Source organism: Halichoeres trimaculatus, unplaced genomic scaffold, assembly GCF_033239565.1.
Source record: "Halichoeres trimaculatus isolate MK-OKI-2021-1 unplaced genomic scaffold, fHalTri1.1 fHalTri1_scaffold_5, whole genome shotgun sequence".
In the NCBI taxonomy this organism is placed as follows: Eukaryota; Metazoa; Chordata; class Actinopteri; order Labriformes; family Labridae; genus Halichoeres; species Halichoeres trimaculatus.
In genome coordinates this window covers 4,416,008-4,430,889 of record NW_027437183.1, presented here as the reverse complement: position 1 = coordinate 4,430,889, position 14,882 = coordinate 4,416,008, and the positions used below count along the sequence as shown (strand labels likewise).

The 14,882-nt window shown below is 39.7% G+C and overlaps 1 protein-coding gene across 20 annotated transcripts in view; it reads left to right on the top strand.

Annotated features, from left to right (window-relative positions):
- The window catches only part of kcnt1b (potassium sodium-activated channel subfamily T member 1b), a 146,391-nt gene extending 134,747 nt beyond the window's left edge, over positions 1-11,644 (top strand). For 6 of the 20 annotated variants that reach the window (XM_074670426.1, XM_074670422.1, XM_074670438.1 and 3 more), the window contains 2 exons: positions 4,818-4,902; positions 6,537-11,643. In XM_074670426.1, coding sequence (XP_074526527.1) covers positions 4,818-4,902; positions 6,537-6,657 — 206 coding nt within the window. In that variant the 3' untranslated portion in view covers positions 6,658-11,643. Of the gene's footprint in view, positions 1-2,315; positions 2,328-4,817; positions 4,903-6,536 lie in introns of all 20 variants that reach the window. The other 14 variants (XM_074670419.1, XM_074670423.1, XM_074670433.1 and 11 more) reach the window with 5 other exon arrangements.
- The last annotated feature ends 3,238 nt before the right edge of the window (positions 11,645-14,882 follow it).

Sequence of the window (14,882 nt, the reverse complement as noted above, 5' to 3'; positions counted from 1 at the left end):
AGCTCCATTTAACACCGCTACACGGATCCACTCAACCGGATATTTTTTTATTTCTTCACTTTTTTATCCGTTTGTAAAAATCTAAGTTTATGTGGGTGAAATCGCCGTGTTCGTGTGGTTGAAAGGCCCAATCGGACAGAAAAATGTGCGTTTAGAAATATATCCATATACGTGTGGTTCAGGCCTTAATTATAGCCGTTTACTGCATCTATAGAAGTAAGTTATGTTTTTCAGCAGGGGGAGGTGGGGTGGGGTCTGTCATAGCTTGTCAATCAAAATCCTGCTCTTTAACTACTGTGGGTGAGAGCGGTGCGCTCTTTGGATGAGAGCTCAGCATGGATATGAGGAGAAGATGAGAGATGACAGAGGCTTAGCGAGAAACTGCAAGTCAAAAAATGTTCAGGCAGCTTACGCTCCAACTGAGGATGTGTCGCGGTAGTTCAGAGAGAAAGAGCGGCGCCATCGTGAGAAAAGATGAGCCGCCGAGATGAACCTGATCAAAGAAAGTTTGTTTTTTAATCAAAAACAGGAAGAGAGACATAAAAGAAGGGAGTCCACTCTTCTTAGGTAGTTTTGGTGTTTACATAGTTAGAGAAAACAAGATTTGGGTCTTGAAAGATCATTCAAGATGCTCTGAAAATGACTGGCAGCCAATGAGTTGGTGTTAGGTCAATTTTTATAATGCATTAATTTGCAGTGTAATTAATTCATCTAACTATCACGTTGTTAGATTAAGATAATGACAAAGATAATGTCCACTCCATGATATAAGTTGCTGGCGGAAACAAGATGATGGCATTTTGATACATGGAAAAGTTAAAGTTAAACAGGACAAGGATAAAAAGTGAAGCTCAGAGTCAGATTCAAAGTCCATTTCTCATTTTTTGAAGATTTTTTTTACCAGCTTGAGAAGCTTTTATGATCTACAAAAACAAACATCACAACCTGTTTTTTTTTTAAAGAGGGGGTATCCTGATTAAAAAGGGGTCATCTGTCTGTAAACTCATCAAAACAGCAAGTTCTTAAAGTAGCTCAAACTCTCTGCAAGATTTTTAGTGAGATCTTCATAAGACTTGCTGAAATTATGACACCATGGCTTAAGGATCTCCTAATTGGTTTGTGTCATGTTGGACGGGCGGGCCTCAAACACCAAGGCCTCCAGAGGGCTGATAAATCAGAAGCAGCAGCTAAAAGGATACGAGTTAATAAGGGTTTCCTAAAACGCCAGTGAGAAAAAAACAGGGATTATTTTTGAGCTGTAAATTAGATAAAGCTACCAGAAGATTTAAGAGTGTCTGTAAGAAAAAAAAAAAAAACCCCTCTTTAAACTTCTCATTGTCAGTCAGACTAGTTGATAACATCCTTTTCCCTCCTCATCTTCAGTGTTTTGGTAATGTTGGAAAATCTTGCTTGAAATAACTTACACACATACAGGAAAAGAAATGGCAGAGAAGGGAAGTTCCCTTTTTGACCACAGGGGGCGTCAAACTCAACATAAACAGAAAATTTTCTGCAGGAGCTTTAAAGGAATAAAATAATCACAGCTGCAGAACGATTTAACAGAACCAGCTCAGTAAAGTTGAACTTATTTTGTGTCTTATCATTGTGGAGATAAAACAAACACATCAGCTGATTTGAGTCATTTTTTTGATTTTCCAAACATTGGGGGTTTGTGTTTTTTGCGGCCATGGTATTATTCATGTTTTATAGACTGATTAGAGTAAACTGGGAGTGTATTTTAGAGCAGGACACAAACACTCATTAATAATAAAGCATCTTTCCTCTCAGCACACTAAGAGTTAATATTTCCTCTCACAGAGTTCAGGTTTCAGCTCCAGGATCCTCCTCTTCCACTCTCACACTCCCGATGTGTTCTGCTCCTCTCCGTTTGGTTTGAGTCGCGTTTGGTCCGGTCTGACGGATGCTGGAGCATGTCCTGTGTGTGTGTGAGAGAGAGAGTGTGTGTGTGTCTGCGAGTTTGTGTCATATGTCACTCTTCGGGTGGGTTGTATTGGTGGTGGTGGGGGAGGGGCTAAGTGTTGTCCGTTGGCATGGCAACCTGCCGCCTTACGAAGCCTGTTGGTGGAGTGTTGAATGCGCAGCAGAAAGAGGAATGTGGCGGGGAACCGGACGCGGACGCTGTCTGCATGTTGGCTCTGTCCTGACGCTGCGCATGGGCCGGCAGCATGGGCCCTCCCCCCTCCTCCCCCCTCCTGCTCCCCCTCCTCCCCCCTCCCCTCCCTGAGCTCCTCTCAGTGCCCTGTTAGTAACGGCTAGCCCTTCTCTCTCTTCCACCCCCGCCCACCTTTATAAAGGGCCACAAACAGGTGGGTTGTGATGGAGACACTGTGCCCTCTTTTCCCTTCCTCTGTCCAAAACACAACGCAAGTAGGAGCTGCCACCAGAGAGCACACACACATACACACACACACACAAGCACACACACCAGTGTCATACAGGAATAACACACACTAACACAGTTACACTGGGAATGGATGTGAGTCAGAGTCCTCTTATCGATTCATAAATAAACCATTGTTGTTCCTTTTCACTTACAATTACATAACTACATTTTTCTGTAAATTAATATTGTAGGAAATATCTTTGGGTGAAGATTTCTTAAAGGTTTTTTCTCTCAAAATAGAGTTAGAAATTGAAAAAAAAAAAAAGCCATATATACTGACAATTCAACAGGGGATATGGCAAGGCAAGTTAGTTTATACAGCACATTTCAGCAAGGCAATTCAAAGTGCTTTACAGTCATACAAATCAGCCTTGAAAGAAGACAATAAAAAATCAATTAAAGAGCAGATAAATAAACAAATACAATAGAAAAAAATAAAATAGCAAAAAAAGGTTAAAACAGATTTAAAGATATTAGCATTAAAGTTGCAGTGGAGTGTTGTCGTACAAAAAAAAAATACTAAAATGTAAATGATTTGTTTGAAAGGGATGTTGCAATAGTTTTTTGTTTTTTTTTTTTAATATGATTTGTTAAAAAATATATACATTACAATGATATGTTTTAAAAAAGATTCTGAAATAATTTGTTCAAAAAAGATATTGAAATGATTTTTGTTTAAAAAATGATAATAAAATAATTAGTAAAAAAATAAAATTATTTGTTAAAAAAATATTAAAATGATTTGTTTAAAATAATCTATTAAAATGATTTGTTAAAAAACAATATTGAAATATGTTAAAAAATAATCTATTAAAATGATTTGTTAAAAAAGAATATTGAAATATGTTAAAAAATAATCTATTAAAATGATTTGTTAAAAAAGGATTTTCAAATGATTTGAATATACAAATCAGCTGTAAAAAGTTGAGTCTTCAAACTTGATCTAAAGGAGCTCAGAGTTTCAGCAGACCTGATATGTTCTAGCAGTTTGTTCCACATATTTGAAGCATAGAATTTGAATGCTGCCTCTCCATGTTTAGTTCTGACTCTGGGGACTGAAAGCAGACCTGATCCTGATGACCTAAGTGGTCTTGATGGGTCTTACTAGATTAGAAGATCACTGATCTATTTTGGCCCTTATCCATTCAGAGTTTTGTAAATCAGCAGTAGTGTTTTAAATCTATCCTGTGACAAACAGGAAGCCAGTTAAAGACCTCTGAGCTGGACTGGTTTTTAGGGAGATCTGTAAAGACGCTGTTACAGTCAAGCCTACTGAAGATAAAAGCCTGGACCAGTTTTTTCAGGTTGACACGCCAGTCCTTTATTCCTCCACTGTAAGTGATAGTAGGCTGACTTTGTAACTGTCTTAATGTATTTGTTAAAAATTCAGCTCTGAGTCCATGATCACCCCCAGATTTCTGCCATAGTCAATGTTTTTTATCTTTAACGTCTGGAGCTGCTCACTGACAGTAAATCTCTCTGATCTGACTCCAAAAACAACGACTTTAGCTTGATCTTTGCTTAACTGGAGAAGGTTTAGGCTCATCAACTCGTTGATAGGGTAAAGAAGTAAAGCTCTGGAATAAGGTCAAAATATCACCAGAATGAAGTCATAAATACTTAAAGTCATAAAAGTCATAATGTAAAGTCTACAGTTGTAAGGTTCCAGGAATAAAGTCCCAATATGACAAAATTAAAGTTGAATAAAGTTGTTAAGCTTTGAAAATAAAGCCATAGTGAAGTTGAATTGTCAATAAAATTAAGTTATGTTACCTTCCTAAATCTACAAAAATGCTACAAAAAGCTTAAAGTTATAATGATATTTATAAAAAGTTTAACTTTCAGAAAAGAAAAGTCTGAATATAATATGAATAAAGTTGTAGTGTTGCTATGAACAAGTCGAAATGTTTTGTATATTAAGTCATAATATCACATGAAAAAAAGATATAATGTTATTCGAATAAAGTTTTAATGTTATGAGCATAAATTCATAATTATACAACAATCTATTCAAAATACTTTGAATTTAAGTTTAATTTAATGAGAATGAAGCTGAAACTGATGTGATAAGAATGGAGTCTCTATAATGTGAGGTCACTGTCGTAGTGTTATGATGTTATGAGTTGTAAAGTTGTGATTCATTTTGCCAGAATAAAGTTGTAACATGAGGAGAATAAAGTGAAGACTCCAGCTTTGGTCAGGCTGTAGACAGAATATTGACTGTATTAAACTCAGCCTCACCTTCCTCTGTACCAGGGTTACTCTGCCTGTGTCCTCAGTAAGGGTTGGAATGAGGGGTTTTATATTTTAGAGGCTAGCATTAGCATTAGCATTAGCTGATGTTGTGATTGATGGAGGAGGACAATGGTGCTCAGGAGCCGCTCTGAACGTCTTCCTCTTTCTCTGATTCCAGATGAGATGAACGACCATCAGAACACGCTGTCCTACGTCCTCATCAACCCTCCCCCCGACACCATGCTGGAGCTCAACGACATCGTGTAAGACAAAACTTTTCAGTCTTTATCCTTCAGAGTTTCAAAATCAAAGGGCCAATCCTAATTGTCATTCTTACCCCTTCATCTACCCCTTCCCCTTGGCTCTCTGTTTTAAGGGCCAAGTGGAAGGGGAAAAATAAAACGTCCCTAAAAGAGACGCCACTCGTTCCCTGCTACATCATCACTCGTAGACGCTTACTGGCTGTCGTAAGCAGAGCGACTGTTTATTCACTTCCAAACCAAACACTATTTTACAAACTGATGATAAACTGATGTCAGACTTGGGTGACAAACTCACAGCAAACAGGCACCACTACAATGCACCACATCACATAAGTAACAAGACACGAAAAGTGAACATTGATAGAATAGAATAGAATAAAATAGAATTATATAGAATGGAATGGAATAGAAAATACTTTGTTTATCCCTGAGGGGAAATTCAGGAGGAGTCACAGCAGCAATCAAGAAAACAAAAGTAAGAAAGTTTATAGAAAGTGCAAAAAGCTCCATAAGAAAATAGATGGTGACAGCTTGTCCATCATTGTCCAGTCAGCCAGCCTCCACCTCCACAGGGTCCAGGACTGAGCTTCTTCAGCAGTCTGTTCAGTCTCTGTCTCCTGGATCCTGTCTGCTCACAGCAGGTGAAGCTCTTCCAATGTGGTGTAGGTGTCTGCTGTTAGCTCTGTTAGTCTGTGAATAGCATGATGCTACTCTGCCTTCTGGTATTCCCTCTGTTGCTGGGTTAGCACAGCTAGCTCGTCCATCTTATTGGAGATAGATCTTACGTTCCCAATAACAATGGATGGAAGGACAGGTCCATGTCGTCACTTCTTAGCTCACACCTGAGAAACAGCACGTCGTCCTCACCTCCTTCTCCTCACCTTGTGGGAAAACATTGGGCCTTGCACCAGTTAGCATTGACATGCTACAGGCTGCTAACAGCTGATTTCACATGTAAACAATGCAGCCATGGTTACATGTAGGATCTCCAACAACAATTAACCTAACGTTAAGCTAACTTCATGGTATTCAGTGGCTATATTATATAGCTTCTAAATGCCGTGACATTTGCCTTTTGTAGCTTGTTTAGCTAATGCAGCTCCTGAATGCAGCTTTTTTTAAGTTCACCAATGAAAGCCTGCAAACCCATCGCCCTGGTCTGACATCAGTGTAGCTATTAGCTATAGCAGCATAGTTAGCTGGATCGTAATATCGTTGATTTCAAAATAAAACCAACAATTCAAAAATGGCTAATATTAACGTGAAGTAGCAATGGATTGGATACCTGTTTAAAAAATATGGATATCGCGGGAAATTTGTTTTACCGCCTGGTTTCAAGTGAGGTCTTGGTTTGTCTTCTTTTGAGTGTTGTGTCGCTCTTTCCCTTGATTATATGGAGGATTGGGATTACATTTCATGACACGTGCACACGCAAAACCAAGAGCTAAGGGGTAGAATTGGGATTGGCCCGAAATGTTACTGGAATAAAGTAGGAATGTTGCAAGAATGAGGTCAGAATGTGGCCAGAATAAGCCGTAACGTTACTAAAATATAAATAGAGGATAACGGCACCAGTTATTCGTCTTTAAAGCGACACATCAGATCTTTTGAACACGTTGACGTTGTCTTCTCAGGTATATCATCCGGTCAGACCCGCTGGCACACATGCCAGAGGACTCCCAGGTGGGTCAGGCCCGAGGCACCAGGAACCAGCAGGACTTTGGCACAGAGACGAGGGACGAGACTCACCTCTGAGAACTCCTCGGTCCTCCTCCACACCCCGACCCTTAACCTCTGAGCCTGTGGGCCGACTGAGATGGAGGCTGGCTTCGAGCAGTGGTCCATCGTGAATGTGCTTTACGTGTCTCTCAGCCTCAGAGCAGAAATAATCAACGTTTGGAAAGAGAGAAGAAGAGCTGCTGTTTCCACTGAGCTGCTACAGGAGGATGCATGAAGAGAAGAGTGCCTCGTTACCCACCGACTCCCCCCAAACACACCTCACCCTCTTAGCTCGGTCAGCGTCGTGTTGGTCTCTGAACAGCCCCAGGAGGATGTCACACACATACTGTACAGGAAATCAAACCATGATCTCACACGGGGTGAAGTTGCCCTCCTGCCACGACTCTGACCCCCTCTTCGTCGTCTTCTTCCTCCTAAACTCACAAAGACCTGAATCTCGGGGCAACTCCACCCTCCTCTGCATCTGAAACATCATGTTTTCTACGAGTGAAGGCTACAGATTTCTATTCTTCAGAGCATTTTATGGTTCAATTACACTACATGTGCACTTTTCTTAATTTATTATGATCTATCTGTTTGTTTTTGTCTCTTTCTAAACCCGAAGGTTTCCGTTTTCTTTATGAGCACAAACTTTTTTACCAGATCTGTGAATAATCTCACTGTAGTGGCTCTTTTATCGGCCATAGTAGGAATGTTAGCATTTCTCTTAGTTTAGTTGAATTTGTTAAAAGTGAATATTTATGACTTACGTTGCTGCTCTAAGTGTCTGAAATCACTTTTTTTGTTGTTGTTTACTCTTTTTCTGTTGTAAATATTTTATAATGATTTGTACGTTATGTGCCAAATTCACCCTTTCTGTGAGATCAGTGTTTTTAAAATGAGCCGACAGCTTATCAGAGAAATCAGTTTGAAGGCGTCTGAATCAACTGTACTTCAAGTTTCCCCAAATGTTTCTGTCCTTATTTATTTATCAGTTATAATCCACATATGTCGACATGAGTCTTATTTTTTGAGATACGATCCTCTTCTTCGTATGGAAAAAGAAAAAGATGGAATAATCGTCTTAATTTATTTTCACGTCGTAATCATTGACAGTATAAACCATGGACGTCGTCTTTTATTGGTTTCTGACAGAAGCGACTTTGAGGAGAGTAGAAACAAACAGCTGCATCTTATCAGTCTGTACGTCAGCTTAACCTTTCAGGGGCCGTTTACGCAACAATAGTTTTAGGGTGAAATGCAAAAGTTTTGTTGCGTTTTGGTTTCACGTTTACATGGAAACAGCATCCAACAGTCCAACAGTATCGTTGTTGCGATCGGCGCAAACTACCGTGTTGTGCTTGTGCTGCTAAATCTGCTGACTGTCTTCCAACAAAATGTGCATCTGTTGCTCCTCTTCTGCTCTTAGTATTCACCAATACACCAGATCACATGTGTCAAACTCAAGGCCGGTGGGCCAATTGTGGCCCACCACACCATAGGGGTGTGTATTGCCAAGAACCCCGTGAAACGATACGCATCACAATACTTGGGTCACAATACGATAATATCACAATATCACATTATTGTAATACATTGTGACATTCTGCCCAGTTTAATAGAAAACAACTTTTCTATTTTATTGTGTTTGAAATAGTGAAGTCAGATGTAGTGTTTCATACAGCAACTGAACTTGAAAACATAAAGTGTGCCAAGTTTGTCACTTAAACTACTGTGACTACATTACTCATAAAAAATCCAAAATTGCCCAAAAACATGACTATCATCAATATTTATAGGCATCCTACACCATAAAAATTGGTTTTAAAATGAAAGGACCCAAGAATAGGGAGAGAACATTGATGTTTACAGCATGATAAAAAAGTCAAAAGTATGCATTGACCATAAAATAAATTTCCCATTATACCTATCAGTTGTTACCCTCAAAGTGGCAACACTCCACCACAGGGATGGGTACTGAATTAGGTACTTTTATTGGTACTGATCAAATTCTGTCATAATTATCGGGTACCGATTCACATTAAATCAAAAGGTATCCTTGTGACCGTGAGGGAGTGGAAGAGTAGGCGATTTTCCATGCACGACATGAACACAGCATTACAAGGTTATATACTGATGAAAAAAATATGTTAAATAGAATTTAAAAAAATATTATATTAATAAACAAATTGATATTTTTGTATCACATAAATACAAAAAGTACTGTAAATTGGTACCGTTGAGTACCGCTACTCAATTGCCAGGTACCAGGCATTACTACCGTATCTTTTCAAATGTGAAAGGTACCCATCCCTGCCCCACCACTAGATGGCAGTGTCTTCACATCAGTACCATTTTCCAAACTAGTGGAATTGAGAAATAAAACAATGATCCGAAAATTACCAAAGGTGAAGCAGATGGAGGCTGTTTCAAGGAGGATGTCTTTTGTGTCATAAAGCCTTGGTGGTTGTCAAAGAGCACAATCGACGTCTGGATTTTGATGGAAATAAGTATGCCAAAGTGAGCCTTCAAGAAAAAGAACAAACAGAGCAAGATCTAAAATACAAACAGCAATCACAGCAGGATGTGTTCAAGAAAGCAAAACAATGTGGCAGTGAAAGCTAGTTTTATTGTGGTTGTGCAGCAAAGTCTTTTTCAGAGGGAGTATTTTTGAAGCAGTAGTTTTGTTCATTTTACATCACATTTAGCTACATTTTATACTGTCTTACAGTTACATGTGGCCCTTTGAGTAAAACCATAATGCTAATGTGGCCCTCAGTGACAATGAGTTCGACACCTCTGCACCAGATGATCGGCCCGACTCTACTACGATGGAGATCTACTAAAAGCCGCTTCTGTACAAGACAGTTATGGGGCTAACTACAGGCCTGGCATGCTTACTACCGCGTTTTCAGTCCCCGATTTTTTTCACTGTTTTAGAGTTTTTAGATAACACTTTTTCATGTAAACAAGGCCTTAGGTCGTACAGCTGGGACGATATGCTATTCTCACAATACGATTCTGTTACAATTTTTGGGGTGCCTATTCAATTTAAATTATGATTCTTCAATATTTATGTTTTTCACGACTTTTAGTTTGCTTTTTTAACACCAGACCATGTAAAAAAAAGTTAAAAGATGATGCTAATGTCTACAGACTATATCAGGGGCCGTAGTTTCCCATAAACATCACGTGAGTCAGAGAGAAACATTTCACCCCCTGCTGGTGAAAAGTGGAAACTTTTTTCTTATTCTGTTTATAAACAAAGACTGAAATGAAGAATTGAAGTTTGAAAAGAAAAAAAAGGAGTTTTTTGGACAAAAAATCCAAATACATTGTGTACTGATTTTTCTCTCCCACGCCTATTAGGTTGGCTAAAACGCTGTTTCCGTGTAAACGAGCAACTGAAATGCAACAGTACTTTTGCGTTTTATCCTAAAACCCTTGTCGTGTAAACAACCCTTGAGACTTTTTGAGGTGGTGACTTCCATGGCAGCCACGTTTAGCTGTCCCCCTGCTTTTAGTGTCTTGGCTGCGGTAACAGTTTAGTGACTGTGGAGTAATGAAAGACGGATGTAAAGAAGTAAATGTCCTTCAGATTTGGCCGACATATCCTCACCAATGTTGGTTGAAAACATTCGGTGTTAGAGTTTTATTCCAGGAGTTGTCCTGCAGCTCGTAGCTGAACAGTTTTGCACAGATGGAAAAAGTTTAACCTTAATCTAACCCGAGCTGAGAGTGAATCCTGAAGGTGGCGCCAGTGAGCATCCTTCACCATCTGCTCGGTTTTTGTCCCTCTGTAAATACGACCTTTTCCACTCTTCGTTGTTTTGTTTTTGTCTGTGTGTGATAGAAGTGGAAGAGGACTTGAACTATTTTTGCACTAAGCTCTGTGGAGATGTCAGGAGCAGATCAGCATGACCCTTTAACCAGAATCTGTGCAGCGCGACGGGCAGTATTCAGACATCCAGATGAGCAGTATCATGTTTTCTTTCCCTTGTCGGCGAGCAGCGAGTGGTGAAGTATTATCAGACGGTTTCTCTTCCCTTTCTTTGAGGAATCAGCTTCTTTTCTGTTCCCCAGTGTTTGTGATCCACAGACGGAGACGTCGCTCTCGGCCCCTCAGAAGTGTCAGTTTACAGGGCAGGAGAGCTGAGCAGTGAGGGACCGCGGCAAATGATGTAATCGATGTCCAGACTCACTCATCGTCATCGTCCTCGGTCCTCACTCGTGACAAATCTTAGCGCACAGATCTTCTCCTGTCCATACTTACAGAAACACACGGGGCATGTAAACTCTAAACAGCATGTTTTGATATTCAAGCTTGCCAAGAACGATAACTTTTGTACATTTAGCCGGACATTACGTGTGATAGAAACTCATTACTAATCAACTGCTTGCAAGTTGGAGCCATTATTTGATACTGTGTATTTCTATGAATGGAACATGCATGTCGTCTCGGTGTTCTCATGTTTACCTCCACTTTCTGTTTCTGAGTCATCGTCAAAAAGGGGTTGATCCATTTTGTACTATTTCTTATGAGAGCGAGTGTACTTGGACATAAAATATGAACAAATAAATGCTGCATGCAGCCAGAGAAACTCAACGATCGGACTTTTTTATTTCCTCAAAGACGACTCAGTAAAATCAGCAGGAATCACATGAATCAGTGTTTTAAAATCTGAGCTCTTATTTTGAAGGTCACACATCATACATGAGTAAGGTGATTAATTTAAAATCAGTACGAATGCAATCAATGTCACAAATTTATGCTTAACATGAGCAGATTTTAAAACTCATATACATTCATAAGGCCTCTAGAGGGCTGGCCAATCAGAGTGAAGGGGGTTTGTGGAGCTAGGAGCCTTAAAGAGACAGCAGCTGGAACACATTTTTTTAGACAGAGGCTGAAGTAAGAGTTTTCTAAAACACCAGAGAGAGAATAAAAAGAGATTTTTTTTTCATTTTGAGATGTAAATCATGTAAATTTATTAGGAGGGACTGAAAAAAAGGCACATACCCCCTCTTTAAATGAAGAGTGTACACCAGTGACTGGTATTGATGGTATTTTTTGTCCTGTACCATGGAGTTACAGGACATTACATGAAGTAAAAGAGCAACTCATTGCTTGAGTTTATAAATTACACTTAAATTTTCATCATTTAAAAAAATGTTTTCTCCCCTCTTTTAATAAAGATAAAGCACAAAAGTTTAAAAAAAAAATTTTGTTTGTTTTTTTCTTCAAAGAAATATAACTTTATTCTAGCAAATCAATTATTTTATTATTTTATTTAAGTTTTATTCCAGTAGTATGGCAACTTTTATAAGACAAATTATCCTTAAAATTTGATACATTCATTTTTTTTAAATCATAACCTTATCATTTTGACGTAGCTCTTTGTATAAAAATTTTTTAATTAGGCCTGGGACTTTAGTGCTTTAGTTATGATCAATTAATTAAAGAAAACAAGCGTTAAAAACTGATGCATTTTGACGTAGTTCATAGTTTCACAGACCGTTTCTCAGCTCATAAGTTCCTGGCATACCAGTTATAGGGATGCACGCCCGAGTTACGCCCCCAACTGACAACAAACCACAAACACTTTGGATGAGGCAGCGTTTCTTGGCTCGGCTGATGAAAAATGTAAGTCAAAAACTGAATGGAAGTGTGTTTAAACAGGTTTAGAGGGATTTTTAGCATAGTATTGACGATGAGATTGACGGTTAAACTACAGTTTCTATTTTCGCGCTCTTTTCACTCACCGCTCATGCGCACTCTGGCCTTCCCCCTCCCCTGCTGTACTTCGAGCGTTGCCATGAGAATGGCAGAGAAAGATGGTGTTCGTAGTTACTTTTCAGGAGCTGACCAAAAATACTGATACTTCAGTTTTTGCTGAAAACAGATAAGCTTCCGTGAAAACACCACAAATTAATATAAACATGTAAAATTGCTCCAAAAAGAGAAGTCCGAGTGACGCAGTGAACAGAGGGAGGAGAATCACCGAAGTCCTCTCATCATGTCCAGTAATATCCAGGTAGCTAATTTACATAAGTGACATGAAGTCATTTCTAGCTTTAGTTCATGTGACTTTTTAAAGTGTTGTTTTTCATTAAAGTGGTAATTTTAGCAGGCTGTTTAAAAATCTGCAAATTAAAATTTACAAAAAGTCCTTTAGACCCTGAAATTAGTAGTTGAGCCTAGGAAACGTCGCCTGCCGAAATGCAGTCATGTTCACGTAACTACACCTTATATTTAAGAACTGTACTTGGGTTAGGGTTAGAATAAACATGATTTTGTTGTTGAAGCTTAAGACATATATTCAGATTTTTTAAGTCATTATTCTTGTATGTTACAGACTTACCTTTCATCACAGTAAAACTTTATTTCTGTAATATCAAGGCTGAAAATCTCATTATTTATGCCTTCAGTCTTATAAAATGAAGACTTTATTCTGTTAGCTTAAAGACTAATGTTTTATTAAGACTTTATTCTTGTAGATTTATAATTTAGTTCTTTATCAAAACCCAAAACATGACTAACATACTAAAAATAAATCACAGGAAAAATGAATAAATTGGTAAGCAGGGAGGAAATCTCTAAAATAGTGTTGCATTCTGGGAAATGTAGGAACTAATGTGACGACAGCAAAAGACATCTTCAGCTGGATGATTTCTAATTTTTCTCTTATTTTACTCAAATCAGGGACGAAACTTCCCCCAAACACCAAGAATCTTCTAGTTATTTTTTATTCTGGATTATTTTTAATGTTTAAAGAAAGAAAATCTAAGTGTTGTGTGCTCTCCTCTCAACATATCCTTCCTAACGTCTTTGCTTGTTCCCGTGTGTCTGCCTCCACCTCTCTCGGGTCCAGCGGCCGTTGTTCTGCACCACCTCGTGCAGCAGGTCCATGAAGGCGTACTGGTTTCCTGACAGGAGGGTTTCATCATCTGGAGACGTGCCACCAGAGGGCGCCCTGGAGCTGAGGTTGGCCTCCCTCTGAGCTCGCTTTGGCTCCATCCTTTTCTCAGGTTTGCTGCTTCCTCTGCTGCTCTTCTCTGCAGGTCTTGGGTCTCTGGTCTGAGCAGGTCTTTCCTGTTGGTTCTGGTCTTCTGTCTCCAGCTGTTCATCTGTGACTAAAGCTGTGTTTTTATTGAATTTGGACGACTCAGGGTTGGATTTTTCTGGTGGATTCTCATCCCTTTCTTCTGTTTCGGCCTCCTCTAAGTCCAGAGGAGGCTTCGCTGCGCCGGCGTCCTCTTTCAGGAGCTCTGGAGTCATCACAGTGAAGACATCCAACGCTTTTCCTCCTTCTTCTTCTGTGGTTTTACATCTCGTCTGCCACTGCATGGCAGCCAGAGGCCAGGTGGAGACTCTGCTCATGACTTTCTCCATCACTGATCTCTCAGTTTGACCATCTTTGGGCTGATTGTCTAACTCATCTGGACTGTTCTGGTTCTGGTTTCTTCCGATGCTCAGATAAGGAACAGTTTCAGGGTTTGAAGACGCTCTGTCATCCAGATTTCTTCCATCCACAGCCTGTTTGGTTGTCTGGGTTTGGTTTTCTGCTGCAGATTCATCGTCTAATCCATCTTCATCTTCTTGTTTTCCTGTTGCCTCACTTTGTAAAGTCACCTGATCCGTTACAGGAGCCCCAAAAGGCCACGTGAAAAGGATCGCGTTTGCTGACTTAGCTCTGACTCCAGTAAAGGATGTCCTCCATCCTGCCTCCATGTCCAACTCATGTCCCGTATTTTTAGGCGGATCCATACTCTCTCTGCGGCTGGTTTCTCCACGCTCTACTCTCCCGTCTCTCTCAGGCGTCACGGTTTTGTTGCCGCGCTTGCGTCTGTGCACCGCCAGGAAACACGCAAGGAAGAGAAGACAGGCCAGGATCACTACAGAGGAAGAAAAGGACTCAGTGAAATGACTCGTAAAAACCAACAGAAGCATGCCGAAGAGAGTTTAAACTGACCAATCACAGCGATGAGCGTGCTGGTGATGTTTGCGTTCAATGATGACTGCTGAGAAGTTTCACAACTTTCTGGAAAGAAACAGACAAAAAAGAATAAATATCTAAAAAAGTAAAGGTTTGAAGATGAAGTGTGTTGGTTTTCTAAGCAGCAACCAGAAATAGGAGTCAGTCCAGGTGTAGGATCAGTCCTGGGTGGATCAGAGAGCGTAGGTCGGTCATTGATCTCAGGAGTCGTCACAGGAGTGACTTAAAGACACAAAAGACAAATCGAAATGAGAGAAAGCAACT